Source organism: Corella eumyota, chromosome 7 (genome assembly GCF_963082875.1).
Source record: "Corella eumyota chromosome 7, kaCorEumy4.1, whole genome shotgun sequence".
Taxonomy (NCBI): domain Eukaryota; kingdom Metazoa; phylum Chordata; class Ascidiacea; order Phlebobranchia; family Corellidae; genus Corella; species Corella eumyota.
The window spans coordinates 7,931,404-7,947,252 of record NC_137496.1 but is presented as its reverse complement, the minus strand read 5'-3'; the positions used below and the strand labels follow the sequence as shown (position 1 = coordinate 7,947,252).

The window sequence follows — 15,849 nt, the reverse complement described above, 5'->3', positions numbered from 1 at the left end:
TGTATATTTAAAATAAAATAAATGACTTGCGTCCCTTAGAAGTTATATCAAATATATTAATTTTCAAAAATTTTGATAAAAAATGACTTCTACATAAAGTACTTTCTAATATGCTATAAAACTTATAAAATGCCTACGACACCCGGTATTCCCAGGCGGTCACCCATCCAAGTACTAACCGGGCCCGACGTTGCTTAACTTCCCAGATCGGACGAGATGGGGTGTACTCAACGTGGTATGGTCGTAGGCAATGTGATGTGGTGAGCCAACACATTTATCATTAACCGTGTATATTTAAAATAAAATAAATGACTTGCGTCCCTTAGAAGTTATATCAAATATATTAATTTTCAAAAATTTTGATAAAAAATTACTTCTACATAAAGTACTTTCTAATATGCTATAAAACTTATAAAATGCCTACGACACCCGGTATTCCCAGGCGGTCACCCATCCAAGTACTAACCGGGCCCGACGTTGCTTAACTTCCCAGATCGGACGAGATGGGGTGTACTCAACGTGGTATGGTCGTAGGCAATGTGATGTGCCAACACATTTATCATTAAACGTGTATATTTAAAATAAAATAAATGACTTGCGTCGCCTAGCAATTATATCAAATATATTAATTTTCAAAAATTTCTATAAAAATGACTTATACATAAGGTACTTTCTAATATGCTATAAAACTTATAAAATACCTACGACACCCGGTATTCCCAGGCGGTCACCCATCCAAGTACTAACCGGGCCCGACGTTGCTTAACTTCCCAGATCGGACGAGATGGGGTGTACTCAACGTGGTATGGTCGTAGGCAATGTGATGTGGTGAGCCAACACATTTATCATTAACCGTGTATATTTAAAATAAAATAAATGACTTGCGTCCCTTAGAAGTTATATCAAATATATTAATTTTCAAAAATTTTGATAAAAAATGACTTCTACATAAAGTACTTTCTAATATGCTATAAAACTTATAAAATGCCTACGACACCCGGTATTCCCAGGCGGTCACCCATCCAAGTACTAACCGGGCCCGACGTTGCTTAACTTCCCAGATCGGACGAGATGGGGTGTACTCAACGTGGTATGGTCGTAGGCAATGTGATGTGCCAACACATTTATCATTAAACGTGTATATTTAAAATAAAATAAATGACTTGCGTCGCCTAGCAATTATATCAAATATATTAATTTTCAAAAATTTCTATAAAAATGACTTATACATAAGGTACTTTCTAATATGCTATAAAACTTATAAAATGCCTACGACACCCGGTATTCCCAGGCGGTCACCCATCCAAGTACTAACCGGGCCCGACGTTGCTTAACTTCCCAGATCGGACGAGATGGGGTGTACTCAACGTGGTATGGTCGTAGGCAATGTGATGTGGTGAGCCAACACATTTATCATTAACCGTGTATATTTAAAATAAAATAAATGACTTGCGTCCCTTAGAAGTTATATCAAATATATTAATTTTCAAAAATTTTGATAAAAAATGACTTCTACATAAAGTACTTTCTAATATGCTATAAAACTTATAAAATGCCTACGACACCCGGTATTCCCAGGCGGTCACCCATCCAAGTACTAACCGGGCCCGACGTTGCTTAACTTCCCAGATCGGACGAGATGGGGTGTACTCAACGTGGTATGGTCGTAGGCAATGTGATGTGGTGAGCCAACACATTTATCATTAACCGTGTATATTTAAAATAAAATAAATGACTTGCGTCCCTTAGAAGTTATATCAAATATATTAATTTTCAAAAATTTTGATAAAAAATGACTTCTACATAAAGTACTTTCGAATATGCTATAAAACTTATAAAATGCCTACGACACCCGGTATTCCCAGGCGGTCACCCATCCAAGTACTAACCGGGCCCGACGTTGCTTAACTTCCCAGATCGGACGAGATGGGGTGTACTCAACGTGGTATGGTCGTAGGCAATGTGATGTGGTGAGCCAACACATTTATCATTAACCGTGTATATTTAAAATAAAATAAATGACTTGCGTCCCTTAGAAGTTATATCAAATATATTAATTTTCAAAAATTTTGATAAAAAATGACTTCTACATAAAGTACTTTCTAATATGCTATAAAACTTATAAAATGCCTACGACACCCGGTATTCCCAGGCGGTCACCCATCCAAGTACTAACCGGGCCCGACGTTGCTTAACTTCCCAGATCGGACGAGATGGGGTGTACTCAACGTGGTATGGTCGTAGGCAATGTGATGTGGTGAGCCAACACATTTATCATTAACCGTGTATATTTAAAATAAAATAAATGACTTGCGTCCCTTAGAAGTTATATCAAATATATTAATTTTCAAAAATTTTGATAAAAAATTACTTCTACATAAAGTACTTTCTAATATGCTATAAAACTTATAAAATGCCTACGACACCCGGTATTCCCAGGCGGTCACCCATCCAAGTACTAACCGGGCCCGACGTTGCTTAACTTCCCAGATCGGACGAGATGGGGTGTACTCAACGTGGTATGGTCGTAGGCAATGTGATGTGCCAACACATTTATCATTAAACGTGTATATTTAAAATAAAATAAATGACTTGCGTCGCCTAGCAATTATATCAAATATATTAATTTTCAAAAATTTCTATAAAAATGACTTATACATAAGGTACTTTCTAATATGCTATAAAACTTATAAAATACCTACGACACCCGGTATTCCCAGGCGGTCACCCATCCAAGTACTAACCGGGCCCGACGTTGCTTAACTTCCCAGATCGGACGAGATGGGGTGTACTCAACGTGGTATGGTCGTAGGCAATGTGATGTGGTGAGCCAACACATTTATCATTAACCGTGTATATTTAAAATAAAATAAATGACTTGCGTCCCTTAGAAGTTATATCAAATATATTAATTTTCAAAAATTTTGATAAAAAATGACTTCTACATAAAGTACTTTCTAATATGCTATAAAACTTATAAAATGCCTACGACACCCGGTATTCCCAGGCGGTCACCCATCCAAGTACTAACCGGGCCCGACGTTGCTTAACTTCCCAGATCGGACGAGATGGGGTGTACTCAACGTGGTATGGTCGTAGGCAATGTGATGTGCCAACACATTTATCATTAAACGTGTATATTTAAAATAAAATAAATGACTTGCGTCGCCTAGCAATTATATCAAATATATTAATTTTCAAAAATTTCTATAAAAATGACTTATACATAAGGTACTTTCTAATATGCTATAAAACTTATAAAATGCCTACGACACCCGGTATTCCCAGGCGGTCACCCATCCAAGTACTAACCGGGCCCGACGTTGCTTAACTTCCCAGATCGGACGAGATGGGGTGTACTCAACGTGGTATGGTCGTAGGCAATGTGATGTGGTGAGCCAACACATTTATCATTAACCGTGTATATTTAAAATAAAATAAATGACTTGCGTCCCTTAGAAGTTATATCAAATATATTAATTTTCAAAAATTTTGATAAAAAATGACTTCTACATAAAGTACTTTCTAATATGCTATAAAACTTATAAAATGCCTACGACACCCGGTATTCCCAGGCGGTCACCCATCCAAGTACTAACCGGGCCCGACGTTGCTTAACTTCCCAGATCGGACGAGATGGGGTGTACTCAACGTGGTATGGTCGTAGGCAATGTGATGTGGTGAGCCAACACATTTATCATTAACCGTGTATATTTAAAATAAAATAAATGACTTGCGTCCCTTAGAAGTTATATCAAATATATTAATTTTCAAAAATTTTGATAAAAAATGACTTCTACATAAAGTACTTTCGAATATGCTATAAAACTTATAAAATGCCTACGACACCCGGTATTCCCAGGCGGTCACCCATCCAAGTACTAACCGGGCCCGACGTTGCTTAACTTCCCAGATCGGACGAGATGGGGTGTACTCAACGTGGTATGGTCGTAGGCAATGTGATGTGGTGAGCCAACACATTTATCATTAACCGTGTATATTTAAAATAAAATAAATGACTTGCGTCCCTTAGAAGTTATATCAAATATATTAATTTTCAAAAATTTTGATAAAAAATTACTTCTACATAAAGTACTTTCTAATATGCTATAAAACTTATAAAATGCCTACGACACCCGGTATTCCCAGGCGGTCACCCATCCAAGTACTAACCGGGCCCGACGTTGCTTAACTTCCCAGATCGGACGAGATGGGGTGTACTCAACGTGGTATGGTCGTAGGCAATGTGATGTGCCAACACATTTATCATTAAACGTGTATATTTAAAATAAAATAAATGACTTGCGTCGCCTAGCAATTATATCAAATATATTAATTTTCAAAAATTTCTATAAAAATGACTTATACATAAGGTACTTTCTAATATGCTATAAAACTTATAAAATACCTACGACACCCGGTATTCCCAGGCGGTCACCCATCCAAGTACTAACCGGGCCCGACGTTGCTTAACTTCCCAGATCGGACGAGATGGGGTGTACTCAACGTGGTATGGTCGTAGGCAATGTGATGTGGTGAGCCAACACATTTATCATTAACCGTGTATATTTAAAATAAAATAAATGACTTGCGTCCCTTAGAAGTTATATCAAATATATTAATTTTCAAAAATTTTGATAAAAAATGACTTCTACATAAAGTACTTTCTAATATGCTATAAAACTTATAAAATGCCTACGACACCCGGTATTCCCAGGCGGTCACCCATCCAAGTACTAACCGGGCCCGACGTTGCTTAACTTCCCAGATCGGACGAGATGGGGTGTACTCAACGTGGTATGGTCGTAGGCAATGTGATGTGGTGAGCCAACACATTTATCATTAACCGTGTATATTTAAAATAAAATAAATGACTTGCGTCCCTTAGAAGTTATATCAAATATATTAATTTTCAAAAATTTTGATAAAAAATGACTTCTACATAAAGTACTTTCTAATATGCTATAAAACTTATAAAATGCCTACGACACCCGGTATTCCCAGGCGGTCACCCATCCAAGTACTAACCGGGCCCGACGTTGCTTAACTTCCCAGATCGGACGAGATGGGGTGTACTCAACGTGGTATGGTCGTAGGCAATGTGATGTGGTGAGCCAACACATTTATCATTAACCGTGTATATTTAAAATAAAATAAATGACTTGCGTCCCTTAGAAGTTATATCAAATATATTAATTTTCAAAAATTTTGATAAAAAATTACTTCTACATAAAGTACTTTCTAATATGCTATAAAACTTATAAAATGCCTACGACACCCGGTATTCCCAGGCGGTCACCCATCCAAGTACTAACCGGGCCCGACGTTGCTTAACTTCCCAGATCGGACGAGATGGGGTGTACTCAACGTGGTATGGTCGTAGGCAATGTGATGTGCCAACACATTTATCATTAAACGTGTATATTTAAAATAAAATAAATGACTTGCGTCGCCTAGCAATTATATCAAATATATTAATTTTCAAAAATTTCTATAAAAATGACTTATACATAAGGTACTTTCTAATATGCTATAAAACTTATAAAATACCTACGACACCCGGTATTCCCAGGCGGTCACCCATCCAAGTACTAACCGGGCCCGACGTTGCTTAACTTCCCAGATCGGACGAGATGGGGTGTACTCAACGTGGTATGGTCGTAGGCAATGTGATGTGGTGAGCCAACACATTTATCATTAACCGTGTATATTTAAAATAAAATAAATGACTTGCGTCCCTTAGAAGTTATATCAAATATATTAATTTTCAAAAATTTTGATAAAAAATGACTTCTACATAAAGTACTTTCTAATATGCTATAAAACTTATAAAATGCCTACGACACCCGGTATTCCCAGGCGGTCACCCATCCAAGTACTAACCGGGCCCGACGTTGCTTAACTTCCCAGATCGGACGAGATGGGGTGTACTCAACGTGGTATGGTCGTAGGCAATGTGATGTGCCAACACATTTATCATTAAACGTGTATATTTAAAATAAAATAAATGACTTGCGTCGCCTAGCAATTATATCAAATATATTAATTTTCAAAAATTTCTATAAAAATGACTTATACATAAGGTACTTTCTAATATGCTATAAAACTTATAAAATGCCTACGACACCCGGTATTCCCAGGCGGTCACCCATCCAAGTACTAACCGGGCCCGACGTTGCTTAACTTCCCAGATCGGACGAGATGGGGTGTACTCAACGTGGTATGGTCGTAGGCAATGTGATGTGGTGAGCCAACACATTTATCATTAACCGTGTATATTTAAAATAAAATAAATGACTTGCGTCCCTTAGAAGTTATATCAAATATATTAATTTTCAAAAATTTTGATAAAAAATGACTTCTACATAAAGTACTTTCTAATATGCTATAAAACTTATAAAATGCCTACGACACCCGGTATTCCCAGGCGGTCACCCATCCAAGTACTAACCGGGCCCGACGTTGCTTAACTTCCCAGATCGGACGAGATGGGGTGTACTCAACGTGGTATGGTCGTAGGCAATGTGATGTGGTGAGCCAACACATTTATCATTAACCGTGTATATTTAAAATAAAATAAATGACTTGCGTCCCTTAGAAGTTATATCAAATATATTAATTTTCAAAAATTTTGATAAAAAATGACTTCTACATAAAGTACTTTCGAATATGCTATAAAACTTATAAAATGCCTACGACACCCGGTATTCCCAGGCGGTCACCCATCCAAGTACTAACCGGGCCCGACGTTGCTTAACTTCCCAGATCGGACGAGATGGGGTGTACTCAACGTGGTATGGTCGTAGGCAATGTGATGTGGTGAGCCAACACATTTATCATTAACCGTGTATATTTAAAATAAAATAAATGACTTGCGTCCCTTAGAAGTTATATCAAATATATTAATTTTCAAAAATTTTGATAAAAAATTACTTCTACATAAAGTACTTTCTAATATGCTATAAAACTTATAAAATGCCTACGACACCCGGTATTCCCAGGCGGTCACCCATCCAAGTACTAACCGGGCCCGACGTTGCTTAACTTCCCAGATCGGACGAGATGGGGTGTACTCAACGTGGTATGGTCGTAGGCAATGTGATGTGCCAACACATTTATCATTAAACGTGTATATTTAAAATAAAATAAATGACTTGCGTCGCCTAGCAATTATATCAAATATATTAATTTTCAAAAATTTCTATAAAAATGACTTATACATAAGGTACTTTCTAATATGCTATAAAACTTATAAAATACCTACGACACCCGGTATTCCCAGGCGGTCACCCATCCAAGTACTAACCGGGCCCGACGTTGCTTAACTTCCCAGATCGGACGAGATGGGGTGTACTCAACGTGGTATGGTCGTAGGCAATGTGATGTGGTGAGCCAACACATTTATCATTAACCGTGTATATTTAAAATAAAATAAATGACTTGCGTCCCTTAGAAGTTATATCAAATATATTAATTTTCAAAAATTTTGATAAAAAATGACTTCTACATAAAGTACTTTCTAATATGCTATAAAACTTATAAAATGCCTACGACACCCGGTATTCCCAGGCGGTCACCCATCCAAGTACTAACCGGGCCCGACGTTGCTTAACTTCCCAGATCGGACGAGATGGGGTGTACTCAACGTGGTATGGTCGTAGGCAATGTGATGTGCCAACACATTTATCATTAAACGTGTATATTTAAAATAAAATAAATGACTTGCGTCCCTTAGCAGTTATATCAAATATATTAATTTTCAAAAATTTGGATAAAAAATGACTTCTACATAAAGTACTTTCTAATATGCTAAAAAACTTATAAAATGCCTTCGACACCCGGTATTCCCAGGCGGTCACCCATCCAAGTACTAACCGGGCCCGACGTTGCTTAACTTCCCAGATCGGACGAGATGGGGTGTACTCAACGTGGTATGGTCGTAGGCAATGTGATGTGGTGAGCCAACACATTTATCATTAACCGTGTATATTTAAAATAAAATAAATGACTTGCGTCCCTTAGAAGTTATATCAAATATATTAATTTTCAAAAATTTTGATAAAAAATGACTTCTACATAAAGTACTTTCTAATATGCTATAAAACTTATAAAATGCCTACGACACCCGGTATTCCCAGGCGGTCACCCATCCAAGTACTAACCGGGCCCGACGTTGCTTAACTTCCCAGATCGGACGAGATGGGGTGTACTCAACGTGGTATGGTCGTAGGCAATGTGATGTGGTGAGCCAACACATTTATCATTAACCGTGTATATTTAAAATAAAATAAATGACTTGCGTCCCTTAGAAGTTATATCAAATATATTAATTTTCAAAAATTTTGATAAAAAATTACTTCTACATAAAGTACTTTCTAATATGCTATAAAACTTATAAAATGCCTACGACACCCGGTATTCCCAGGCGGTCACCCATCCAAGTACTAACCGGGCCCGACGTTGCTTAACTTCCCAGATCGGACGAGATGGGGTGTACTCAACGTGGTATGGTCGTAGGCAATGTAATGTGCCAACACATTTATCATTAAACGTGTATATTTAAAATAAAATAAATGACTTGCGTCGCCTAGCAATTATATCAAATATATTAATTTTCAAAAATTTCTATAAAAATGACTTATACATAAGGTACTTTCTAATATGCTATAAAACTTATAAAATACCTACGACACCCGGTATTCCCAGGCGGTCACCCATCCAAGTACTAACCGGGCCCGACGTTGCTTAACTTCCCAGATCGGACGAGATGGGGTGTACTCAACGTGGTATGGTCGTAGGCAATGTGATGTGGTGAGCCAACACATTTATCATTAACCGTGTATATTTAAAATAAAATAAATGACTTGCGTCCCTTAGAAGTTATATCAAATATATTAATTTTCAAAAATTTTGATAAAAAATGACTTCTACATAAAGTACTTTCTAATATGCTATAAAACTTATAAAATGCCTACGACACCCGGTATTCCCAGGCGGTCACCCATCCAAGTACTAACCGGGCCCGACGTTGCTTAACTTCCCAGATCGGACGAGATGGGGTGTACTCAACGTGGTATGGTCGTAGGCAATGTGATGTGCCAACACATTTATCATTAAACGTGTATATTTAAAATAAAATAAATGACTTGCGTCGCCTAGCAATTATATCAAATATATTAATTTTCAAAAATTTCTATAAAAATGACTTATACATAAGGTACTTTCTAATATGCTATAAAACTTATAAAATGCCTACGACACCCGGTATTCCCAGGCGGTCACCCATCCAAGTACTAACCGGGCCCGACGTTGCTTAACTTCCCAGATCGGACGAGATGGGGTGTACTCAACGTGGTATGGTCGTAGGCAATGTGATGTGGTGAGCCAACACATTTATCATTAACCGTGTATATTTAAAATAAAATAAATGACTTGCGTCCCTTAGAAGTTATATCAAATATATTAATTTTCAAAAATTTTGATAAAAAATGACTTCTACATAAAGTACTTTCTAATATGCTATAAAACTTATAAAATGCCTACGACACCCGGTATTCCCAGGCGGTCACCCATCCAAGTACTAACCGGGCCCGACGTTGCTTAACTTCCCAGATCGGACGAGATGGGGTGTACTCAACGTGGTATGGTCGTAGGCAATGTGATGTGGTGAGCCAACACATTTATCATTAACCGTGTATATTTAAAATAAAATAAATGACTTGCGTCCCTTAGAAGTTATATCAAATATATTAATTTTCAAAAATTTTGATAAAAAATTACTTCTACATAAAGTACTTTCTAATATGCTATAAAACTTATAAAATGCCTACGACACCCGGTATTCCCAGGCGGTCACCCATCCAAGTACTAACCGGGCCCGACGTTGCTTAACTTCCCAGATCGGACGAGATGGGGTGTACTCAACGTGGTATGGTCGTAGGCAATGTGATGTGCCAACACATTTATCATTAAACGTGTATATTTAAAATAAAATAAATGACTTGCGTCGCCTAGCAATTATATCAAATATATTAATTTTCAAAAATTTCTATAAAAATGACTTATACATAAGGTACTTTCTAATATGCTATAAAACTTATAAAATACCTACGACACCCGGTATTCCCAGGCGGTCACCCATCCAAGTACTAACCGGGCCCGACGTTGCTTAACTTCCCAGATCGGACGAGATGGGGTGTACTCAACGTGGTATGGTCGTAGGCAATGTGATGTGGTGAGCCAACACATTTATCATTAACCGTGTATATTTAAAATAAAATAAATGACTTGCGTCCCTTAGAAGTTATATCAAATATATTAATTTTCAAAAATTTTGATAAAAAATGACTTCTACATAAAGTACTTTCTAATATGCTATAAAACTTATAAAATGCCTACGACACCCGGTATTCCCAGGCGGTCACCCATCCAAGTACTAACCGGGCCCGACGTTGCTTAACTTCCCAGATCGGACGAGATGGGGTGTACTCAACGTGGTATGGTCGTAGGCAATGTGATGTGCCAACACATTTATCATTAAACGTGTATATTTAAAATAAAATAAATGACTTGCGTCCCTTAGCAGTTATATCAAATATATTAATTTTCAAAAATTTGGATAAAAAATGACTTCTACATAAAGTACTTTCTAATATGCTAAAAAACTTATAAAATGCCTTCGACACCCGGTATTCCCAGGCGGTCACCCATCCAAGTACTAACCGGGCCCGACGTTGCTTAACTTCCCAGATCGGACGAGATGGGGTGTACTCAACGTGGTATGGTCGTAGGCAATGTGATGTGGTGAGCCAACACATTTATCATTAACCGTGTATATTTAAAATAAAATAAATGACTTGCGTCCCTTAGAAGTTATATCAAATATATTAATTTTCAAAAATTTTGATAAAAAATGACTTCTACATAAAGTACTTTCTAATATGCTATAAAACTTATAAAATGCCTACGACACCCGGTATTCCCAGGCGGTCACCCATCCAAGTACTAACCGGGCCCGACGTTGCTTAACTTCCCAGATCGGACGAGATGGGGTGTACTCAACGTGGTATGGTCGTAGGCAATGTGATGTGGTGAGCCAACACATTTATCATTAACCGTGTATATTTAAAATAAAATAAATGACTTGCGTCCCTTAGAAGTTATATCAAATATATTAATTTTCAAAAATTTTGATAAAAAATTACTTCTACATAAAGTACTTTCTAATATGCTATAAAACTTATAAAATGCCTACGACACCCGGTATTCCCAGGCGGTCACCCATCCAAGTACTAACCGGGCCCGACGTTGCTTAACTTCCCAGATCGGACGAGATGGGGTGTACTCAACGTGGTATGGTCGTAGGCAATGTGATGTGCCAACACATTTATCATTAAACGTGTATATTTAAAATAAAATAAATGACTTGCGTCGCCTAGCAATTATATCAAATATATTAATTTTCAAAAATTTCTATAAAAATGACTTATACATAAGGTACTTTCTAATATGCTATAAAACTTATAAAATACCTACGACACCCGGTATTCCCAGGCGGTCACCCATCCAAGTACTAACCGGGCCCGACGTTGCTTAACTTCCCAGATCGGACGAGATGGGGTGTACTCAACGTGGTATGGTCGTAGGCAATGTGATGTGGTGAGCCAACACATTTATCATTAACCGTGTATATTTAAAATAAAATAAATGACTTGCGTCCCTTAGAAGTTATATCAAATATATTAATTTTCAAAAATTTTGATAAAAAATGACTTCTACATAAAGTACTTTCTAATATGCTATAAAACTTATAAAATGCCTACGACACCCGGTATTCCCAGGCGGTCACCCATCCAAGTACTAACCGGGCCCGACGTTGCTTAACTTCCCAGATCGGACGAGATGGGGTGTACTCAACGTGGTATGGTCGTAGGCAATGTGATGTGCCAACACATTTATCATTAAACGTGTATATTTAAAATAAAATAAATGACTTGCGTCGCCTAGCAATTATATCAAATATATTAATTTTCAAAAATTTCTATAAAAATGACTTATACATAAGGTACTTTCTAATATGCTATAAAACTTATAAAATGCCTACGACACCCGGTATTCCCAGGCGGTCACCCATCCAAGTACTAACCGGGCCCGACGTTGCTTAACTTCCCAGATCGGACGAGATGGGGTGTACTCAACGTGGTATGGTCGTAGGCAATGTGATGTGGTGAGCCAACACATTTATCATTAACCGTGTATATTTAAAATAAAATAAATGACTTGCGTCCCTTAGAAGTTATATCAAATATATTAATTTTCAAAAATTTTGATAAAAAATGACTTCTACATAAAGTACTTTCTAATATGCTATAAAACTTATAAAATGCCTACGACACCCGGTATTCCCAGGCGGTCACCCATCCAAGTACTAACCGGGCCCGACGTTGCTTAACTTCCCAGATCGGACGAGATGGGGTGTACTCAACGTGGTATGGTCGTAGGCAATGTGATGTGGTGAGCCAACACATTTATCATTAACCGTGTATATTTAAAATAAAATAAATGACTTGCGTCCCTTAGAAGTTATAAATTTTGATAAAAAATGACTTCTACATAAAGTACTTTCTAATATGCTATAAAACTTATAAAATGCCTACGACACCCGGTATTCCCAGGCGGTCACCCATCCAAGTACTAACCGGGCCCGACGTTGCTTAACTTCCCAGATCGGACGAGATGGGGTGTACTCAACGTGGTATGGTCGTAGGCAATCTGATGTGCCAACACATTTATCATTAAACGTGTATATTTAAAATAAAATAAATGACTTGCGTCGCCTAGCAATTATATCAAATATATTAATTTTCAAAAATTTCTATAAAAATGACTTATACATAAGGTACTTTCTAATATGCTAAAAAACTTATAAAATGCCTACGACACCCGGTATTCCCAGGCGGTCACCCATCCAAGTACTAACCGGGCCCGACGTTGCTTAACTTCCCAGATCGGACGAGATGGGGTGTACTCAACGTGGTATGGTCGTAGGCAATGTGATGTGGTGAGCCAACACATTTATCATTAACCGTGTATATTTAAAATAAAATAAATGACTTGCGTCCCTTAGAAGTTATATCAAATATATTAATTTTCAAAAATTTTGATAAAAAATGACTTCTACATAAAGAACTTTCTAATATGCTATAAAACTTATAAAATGCCTACGACTCCCGGTATTCCCAGGCGGTCACCCATCCAAGTACTAACCGGGCCCGACGTTGCTTAACTTCCCAGATCGGACGAGATGGGGTGTACTCAACGTGGTATGGTCGTAGGCAATGTGATGAGCCAACACATTTATCATTAACCGTGTATATTTAAAATAATTTCTCGGTTTGGTGCATGGAAACGACATATCTGGTAAGTTAAACGAAAGACACAAACCAACGACCAAAATCAAATACCCTTTTTATTTGAAATTGATTACAAAAAGGCATTTGCCGAGTTCCATTATTGATTTATTAAGTTAACCACGAACTTTGCGTTGGTCTAGAAAGCCTGAAATGCAGTGGCGTGATGCACGAAAACAGATGCTACAGGTTGATCTACACGGTTGCTCGTTCTAATGGTTTTACGCTGGACGAGGCTAATTCGATTTGCGAATTTCATGGTGGAAAACTGGCTGAGATTCATTCGGAAGAGCAGTACAACTTATTTTACGCATACGTTCAAAATAGTTGGAACACGTATTTAAACGGGGAATGGGAACTTGTTAATGTTTGGCTTGCTTCAAGATACGAGGTAAATGTTTGGTAACGTTATTATATCAAAATAAAAACTAGTAGAACTTTTGATTGTTAGTTTTCAAATTTATTCTGTAGTTGCTATGTTTTTATAATATGCACTCTACACCAAATTAGGGTTTTCGATGTTTTTTTACTTAGAACCAAGGAATTCGTTTATTAAACGGCGGCTTTTGGATTCCGAGAAGCGATTTGTGGCATACAGGATATCCGTTCGAGAATGAAGATCACACAAACATTGCGTTTTAAGTAAAACGATTTACAAAAAAATTGGAAATCGATTATAAAAAAATTTGTAAAAACATTTTATTGCATAATTTCTCTTAAACAGCGAGACTGGGACCTTGTTATACGACTAAAAGCGTGAGGTTTGTTCCCAATCAATCTAATATCGTGGCGTGCTTCTGCCATACGTGAAACTGACTGAGAGAACTTAGTTTAAAATATTTTAGATAGACAATAAGTAACCACAAAAACCTGAATTACCTTTAAAATGTCGTCTTCCAGTTGGTAGCGGTTTAAATTATAATCGACATGTCTAGTAACAGTAATATACCTAATTTTGTTTCGTTTTAGGTTCAAATGAGTCCTGCTCGGAACCTGAAGGGATTTTTTAACAACCCTCCGAGCAATCTTAATCGCCCGGTTCCCTTATGTTACTTTGATGTTTTGTAGATTTATACATTCGGCAACATCAAATTCGTCAAATGTTGTATATCAATTTTGGCAATAAAATATCAAATATTTCATGTATTTTTTTTATTTTGGTCTTTTAAAGTTGCAAAATAATCAAGTTGTTCATTCGAAATAAATAAATATTAACTTACCCTGAATTTAGCGTTTAAAACTTTAATAATTAGGCGTTGGTGTCCCAATAAAATCAAGTTGATACTCTTTAATTACTATTGTTAAACTTGCAAAAAAACGTGGCGCTGATGAATAATTAAATGGCAGCGTGGTCTAGAGATCAGAACACTTGGCTTTACTAAACGAAGTGCTCGGTTCGATCCGCGCTGCTCCCATGTTTTCGTGTTACTTTAGCGGAGCCAATACTTAACCAGTAACTTGATTATTGCGTAAAAATAATTTATAATAAACCCAACTGCCAAAGCCATCTGGGTCGGAGTTACAAATGTTACTCTTTGTTTAGGCCGCGAAGTCAAATTTTCCACAACGAGGATAAATAAATATAATAAAAAAAATTGCTAAAGAGAGGTAATTCAATTTCTTACACCAAAATAATTTGCCTAATTTTACCCTATTTCGCCGCAACATTAAAAGTTGAAAAACGGCACCTTTTGTAAATTGTGCAATGTACGGATTTTAAAAACGCGTTGAAGATAATAACGAATTACAAACTTAAATACCTGTGTCTATTTGAAAAAATACTTGAATATATATTTATTTTAAAGAATAATTTGCAAGATTAAGTTATTCTTGTTAAAATGTTTTAAAGGGTGCGAGTTGCCGAATGCAACTATTGTTCCCAGCATATATTTAAACGACTTTTGGGTCTACAAAAAACGGAAATATGCACGATTCTGATTTGAATATCATCAAAATTACGATAGATCTTGTTTTGCGACAAAAAACCTTAGCAGTTCGAAAGAATTACACCACTTAATTACAAAAAAACTAGAAGTTAACCGTTATGTACACAGTTGACCACATTTACACAACACGTGGCTCTGTAGATTAAAATTGTTTTAAAGTGTATGGAATAAGAAATAAAGGCCAGCAAAGTTTAAAGACCTAACTTGTTTTGAACAAACAATAATATTTCTTACTCCTTACACTTGAAAAATATGTCAGTCTACAGGACCATATGTTGTGTTAATGAGGTTAACTGTGTACATTTAAATTGACTTCACGTTATGCAGAAATTAAATTGTGCAATATTTTTAAAATGCCACGACTTAACTTTGCTGTTTCGAAAGCTTCAGAGGGGTGTGTGACTAATGTTCTTTTGGTAAAACCTACTTTAACAGACCTCAGTTGTCCCGTGCAAAAAAAATTCTTAGTTGTACAAACAATAATCACGTTTTTT

General features: G+C 36.8%; 1 protein-coding gene and 47 non-coding genes across 48 annotated transcripts; 1 reads left to right on the top strand and 47 right to left on the bottom strand.

The window, feature by feature from the left end:
* Nucleotides 1–130: 130 nt before the first annotated feature.
* Nucleotides 131–249, bottom strand: LOC145762172 (5S ribosomal RNA). The gene has a single exon (XR_014287817.1). It is a non-coding gene; the product is annotated as a 5S ribosomal RNA (ribosomal RNA).
* Nucleotides 250–417: 168 nt separating this feature from the next.
* On the bottom strand, nt 418–536 carry LOC145762160 (5S ribosomal RNA). The gene has a single exon (XR_014287805.1). It is a non-coding gene; the product is annotated as a 5S ribosomal RNA (ribosomal RNA).
* Nucleotides 537–698: 162 nt separating this feature from the next.
* On the bottom strand, nt 699–817 carry LOC145761013 (5S ribosomal RNA). Its single transcript, XR_014286993.1, has one exon. It is a non-coding gene; the product is annotated as a 5S ribosomal RNA (ribosomal RNA).
* A 168-nt stretch (nt 818–985) lies between these two features.
* LOC145762147 (5S ribosomal RNA) lies at nt 986–1,104 on the bottom strand. The gene has a single exon (XR_014287794.1). It is a non-coding gene; the product is annotated as a 5S ribosomal RNA (ribosomal RNA).
* Nucleotides 1,105–1,266: 162 nt separating this feature from the next.
* On the bottom strand, nt 1,267–1,385 carry LOC145762136 (5S ribosomal RNA). Its single transcript, XR_014287781.1, has one exon. It is a non-coding gene; the product is annotated as a 5S ribosomal RNA (ribosomal RNA).
* A 168-nt stretch (nt 1,386–1,553) lies between these two features.
* Nucleotides 1,554–1,672, bottom strand: LOC145762125 (5S ribosomal RNA). The gene has a single exon (XR_014287769.1). It is a non-coding gene; the product is annotated as a 5S ribosomal RNA (ribosomal RNA).
* A 168-nt stretch (nt 1,673–1,840) lies between these two features.
* On the bottom strand, nt 1,841–1,959 carry LOC145762114 (5S ribosomal RNA). The gene has a single exon (XR_014287757.1). It is a non-coding gene; the product is annotated as a 5S ribosomal RNA (ribosomal RNA).
* Nucleotides 1,960–2,127: 168 nt separating this feature from the next.
* On the bottom strand, nt 2,128–2,246 carry LOC145762103 (5S ribosomal RNA). The gene has a single exon (XR_014287745.1). It is a non-coding gene; the product is annotated as a 5S ribosomal RNA (ribosomal RNA).
* A 168-nt stretch (nt 2,247–2,414) lies between these two features.
* LOC145762091 (5S ribosomal RNA) lies at nt 2,415–2,533 on the bottom strand. The gene has a single exon (XR_014287734.1). It is a non-coding gene; the product is annotated as a 5S ribosomal RNA (ribosomal RNA).
* A 162-nt stretch (nt 2,534–2,695) lies between these two features.
* On the bottom strand, nt 2,696–2,814 carry LOC145761012 (5S ribosomal RNA). Its single transcript, XR_014286992.1, has one exon. It is a non-coding gene; the product is annotated as a 5S ribosomal RNA (ribosomal RNA).
* A 168-nt stretch (nt 2,815–2,982) lies between these two features.
* LOC145762079 (5S ribosomal RNA) lies at nt 2,983–3,101 on the bottom strand. The gene has a single exon (XR_014287723.1). It is a non-coding gene; the product is annotated as a 5S ribosomal RNA (ribosomal RNA).
* Nucleotides 3,102–3,263: 162 nt separating this feature from the next.
* LOC145762067 (5S ribosomal RNA) lies at nt 3,264–3,382 on the bottom strand. The gene has a single exon (XR_014287712.1). It is a non-coding gene; the product is annotated as a 5S ribosomal RNA (ribosomal RNA).
* A 168-nt stretch (nt 3,383–3,550) lies between these two features.
* Nucleotides 3,551–3,669, bottom strand: LOC145762056 (5S ribosomal RNA). The gene has a single exon (XR_014287701.1). It is a non-coding gene; the product is annotated as a 5S ribosomal RNA (ribosomal RNA).
* A 168-nt stretch (nt 3,670–3,837) lies between these two features.
* LOC145762043 (5S ribosomal RNA) lies at nt 3,838–3,956 on the bottom strand. Its single transcript, XR_014287689.1, has one exon. It is a non-coding gene; the product is annotated as a 5S ribosomal RNA (ribosomal RNA).
* A 168-nt stretch (nt 3,957–4,124) lies between these two features.
* On the bottom strand, nt 4,125–4,243 carry LOC145762031 (5S ribosomal RNA). Its single transcript, XR_014287678.1, has one exon. It is a non-coding gene; the product is annotated as a 5S ribosomal RNA (ribosomal RNA).
* Nucleotides 4,244–4,405: 162 nt separating this feature from the next.
* On the bottom strand, nt 4,406–4,524 carry LOC145761011 (5S ribosomal RNA). Its single transcript, XR_014286991.1, has one exon. It is a non-coding gene; the product is annotated as a 5S ribosomal RNA (ribosomal RNA).
* A 168-nt stretch (nt 4,525–4,692) lies between these two features.
* LOC145762019 (5S ribosomal RNA) lies at nt 4,693–4,811 on the bottom strand. Its single transcript, XR_014287667.1, has one exon. It is a non-coding gene; the product is annotated as a 5S ribosomal RNA (ribosomal RNA).
* Nucleotides 4,812–4,979: 168 nt separating this feature from the next.
* Nucleotides 4,980–5,098, bottom strand: LOC145762008 (5S ribosomal RNA). Its single transcript, XR_014287656.1, has one exon. It is a non-coding gene; the product is annotated as a 5S ribosomal RNA (ribosomal RNA).
* A 168-nt stretch (nt 5,099–5,266) lies between these two features.
* On the bottom strand, nt 5,267–5,385 carry LOC145761994 (5S ribosomal RNA). The gene has a single exon (XR_014287645.1). It is a non-coding gene; the product is annotated as a 5S ribosomal RNA (ribosomal RNA).
* A 162-nt stretch (nt 5,386–5,547) lies between these two features.
* LOC145761010 (5S ribosomal RNA) lies at nt 5,548–5,666 on the bottom strand. The gene has a single exon (XR_014286990.1). It is a non-coding gene; the product is annotated as a 5S ribosomal RNA (ribosomal RNA).
* A 168-nt stretch (nt 5,667–5,834) lies between these two features.
* LOC145761983 (5S ribosomal RNA) lies at nt 5,835–5,953 on the bottom strand. The gene has a single exon (XR_014287634.1). It is a non-coding gene; the product is annotated as a 5S ribosomal RNA (ribosomal RNA).
* A 162-nt stretch (nt 5,954–6,115) lies between these two features.
* On the bottom strand, nt 6,116–6,234 carry LOC145761972 (5S ribosomal RNA). The gene has a single exon (XR_014287623.1). It is a non-coding gene; the product is annotated as a 5S ribosomal RNA (ribosomal RNA).
* Nucleotides 6,235–6,402: 168 nt separating this feature from the next.
* LOC145761961 (5S ribosomal RNA) lies at nt 6,403–6,521 on the bottom strand. The gene has a single exon (XR_014287612.1). It is a non-coding gene; the product is annotated as a 5S ribosomal RNA (ribosomal RNA).
* A 168-nt stretch (nt 6,522–6,689) lies between these two features.
* Nucleotides 6,690–6,808, bottom strand: LOC145761949 (5S ribosomal RNA). The gene has a single exon (XR_014287601.1). It is a non-coding gene; the product is annotated as a 5S ribosomal RNA (ribosomal RNA).
* A 168-nt stretch (nt 6,809–6,976) lies between these two features.
* LOC145761833 (5S ribosomal RNA) lies at nt 6,977–7,095 on the bottom strand. Its single transcript, XR_014287492.1, has one exon. It is a non-coding gene; the product is annotated as a 5S ribosomal RNA (ribosomal RNA).
* A 162-nt stretch (nt 7,096–7,257) lies between these two features.
* On the bottom strand, nt 7,258–7,376 carry LOC145761009 (5S ribosomal RNA). Its single transcript, XR_014286989.1, has one exon. It is a non-coding gene; the product is annotated as a 5S ribosomal RNA (ribosomal RNA).
* A 168-nt stretch (nt 7,377–7,544) lies between these two features.
* Nucleotides 7,545–7,663, bottom strand: LOC145761714 (5S ribosomal RNA). The gene has a single exon (XR_014287380.1). It is a non-coding gene; the product is annotated as a 5S ribosomal RNA (ribosomal RNA).
* A 163-nt stretch (nt 7,664–7,826) lies between these two features.
* LOC145761175 (5S ribosomal RNA) lies at nt 7,827–7,945 on the bottom strand. The gene has a single exon (XR_014287146.1). It is a non-coding gene; the product is annotated as a 5S ribosomal RNA (ribosomal RNA).
* A 168-nt stretch (nt 7,946–8,113) lies between these two features.
* Nucleotides 8,114–8,232, bottom strand: LOC145761600 (5S ribosomal RNA). Its single transcript, XR_014287296.1, has one exon. It is a non-coding gene; the product is annotated as a 5S ribosomal RNA (ribosomal RNA).
* A 168-nt stretch (nt 8,233–8,400) lies between these two features.
* Nucleotides 8,401–8,519, bottom strand: LOC145761481 (5S ribosomal RNA). The gene has a single exon (XR_014287285.1). It is a non-coding gene; the product is annotated as a 5S ribosomal RNA (ribosomal RNA).
* Nucleotides 8,520–8,681: 162 nt separating this feature from the next.
* On the bottom strand, nt 8,682–8,800 carry LOC145761007 (5S ribosomal RNA). The gene has a single exon (XR_014286987.1). It is a non-coding gene; the product is annotated as a 5S ribosomal RNA (ribosomal RNA).
* A 168-nt stretch (nt 8,801–8,968) lies between these two features.
* On the bottom strand, nt 8,969–9,087 carry LOC145761363 (5S ribosomal RNA). Its single transcript, XR_014287274.1, has one exon. It is a non-coding gene; the product is annotated as a 5S ribosomal RNA (ribosomal RNA).
* A 162-nt stretch (nt 9,088–9,249) lies between these two features.
* On the bottom strand, nt 9,250–9,368 carry LOC145761244 (5S ribosomal RNA). Its single transcript, XR_014287210.1, has one exon. It is a non-coding gene; the product is annotated as a 5S ribosomal RNA (ribosomal RNA).
* A 168-nt stretch (nt 9,369–9,536) lies between these two features.
* LOC145761126 (5S ribosomal RNA) lies at nt 9,537–9,655 on the bottom strand. Its single transcript, XR_014287099.1, has one exon. It is a non-coding gene; the product is annotated as a 5S ribosomal RNA (ribosomal RNA).
* Nucleotides 9,656–9,823: 168 nt separating this feature from the next.
* Nucleotides 9,824–9,942, bottom strand: LOC145761008 (5S ribosomal RNA). Its single transcript, XR_014286988.1, has one exon. It is a non-coding gene; the product is annotated as a 5S ribosomal RNA (ribosomal RNA).
* Nucleotides 9,943–10,104: 162 nt separating this feature from the next.
* Nucleotides 10,105–10,223, bottom strand: LOC145761006 (5S ribosomal RNA). Its single transcript, XR_014286986.1, has one exon. It is a non-coding gene; the product is annotated as a 5S ribosomal RNA (ribosomal RNA).
* A 168-nt stretch (nt 10,224–10,391) lies between these two features.
* Nucleotides 10,392–10,510, bottom strand: LOC145760891 (5S ribosomal RNA). Its single transcript, XR_014286877.1, has one exon. It is a non-coding gene; the product is annotated as a 5S ribosomal RNA (ribosomal RNA).
* A 163-nt stretch (nt 10,511–10,673) lies between these two features.
* Nucleotides 10,674–10,792, bottom strand: LOC145761174 (5S ribosomal RNA). Its single transcript, XR_014287145.1, has one exon. It is a non-coding gene; the product is annotated as a 5S ribosomal RNA (ribosomal RNA).
* Nucleotides 10,793–10,960: 168 nt separating this feature from the next.
* Nucleotides 10,961–11,079, bottom strand: LOC145760773 (5S ribosomal RNA). Its single transcript, XR_014286766.1, has one exon. It is a non-coding gene; the product is annotated as a 5S ribosomal RNA (ribosomal RNA).
* A 168-nt stretch (nt 11,080–11,247) lies between these two features.
* LOC145760657 (5S ribosomal RNA) lies at nt 11,248–11,366 on the bottom strand. Its single transcript, XR_014286655.1, has one exon. It is a non-coding gene; the product is annotated as a 5S ribosomal RNA (ribosomal RNA).
* A 162-nt stretch (nt 11,367–11,528) lies between these two features.
* On the bottom strand, nt 11,529–11,647 carry LOC145761005 (5S ribosomal RNA). The gene has a single exon (XR_014286985.1). It is a non-coding gene; the product is annotated as a 5S ribosomal RNA (ribosomal RNA).
* A 168-nt stretch (nt 11,648–11,815) lies between these two features.
* Nucleotides 11,816–11,934, bottom strand: LOC145762283 (5S ribosomal RNA). Its single transcript, XR_014287922.1, has one exon. It is a non-coding gene; the product is annotated as a 5S ribosomal RNA (ribosomal RNA).
* A 162-nt stretch (nt 11,935–12,096) lies between these two features.
* On the bottom strand, nt 12,097–12,215 carry LOC145762166 (5S ribosomal RNA). Its single transcript, XR_014287811.1, has one exon. It is a non-coding gene; the product is annotated as a 5S ribosomal RNA (ribosomal RNA).
* Nucleotides 12,216–12,383: 168 nt separating this feature from the next.
* LOC145762049 (5S ribosomal RNA) lies at nt 12,384–12,502 on the bottom strand. The gene has a single exon (XR_014287695.1). It is a non-coding gene; the product is annotated as a 5S ribosomal RNA (ribosomal RNA).
* A 147-nt stretch (nt 12,503–12,649) lies between these two features.
* LOC145761773 (5S ribosomal RNA) lies at nt 12,650–12,768 on the bottom strand. The gene has a single exon (XR_014287436.1). It is a non-coding gene; the product is annotated as a 5S ribosomal RNA (ribosomal RNA).
* Nucleotides 12,769–12,930: 162 nt separating this feature from the next.
* On the bottom strand, nt 12,931–13,049 carry LOC145760597 (5S ribosomal RNA). The gene has a single exon (XR_014286599.1). It is a non-coding gene; the product is annotated as a 5S ribosomal RNA (ribosomal RNA).
* A 168-nt stretch (nt 13,050–13,217) lies between these two features.
* On the bottom strand, nt 13,218–13,336 carry LOC145761147 (5S ribosomal RNA). Its single transcript, XR_014287119.1, has one exon. It is a non-coding gene; the product is annotated as a 5S ribosomal RNA (ribosomal RNA).
* Nucleotides 13,337–13,575: 239 nt separating this feature from the next.
* LOC145760284 (uncharacterized) lies at nt 13,576–14,477 on the top strand. The gene is made up of 2 exons (XM_082574155.1): nt 13,576–13,800; nt 14,379–14,477. Exons 1-2 carry the CDS (start codon nt 13,576–13,578, stop codon nt 14,475–14,477), a joined length of 324 nt encoding a protein of 107 aa, XP_082430281.1.
* Nucleotides 14,478–15,849: the final 1,372 nt, after the last annotated feature.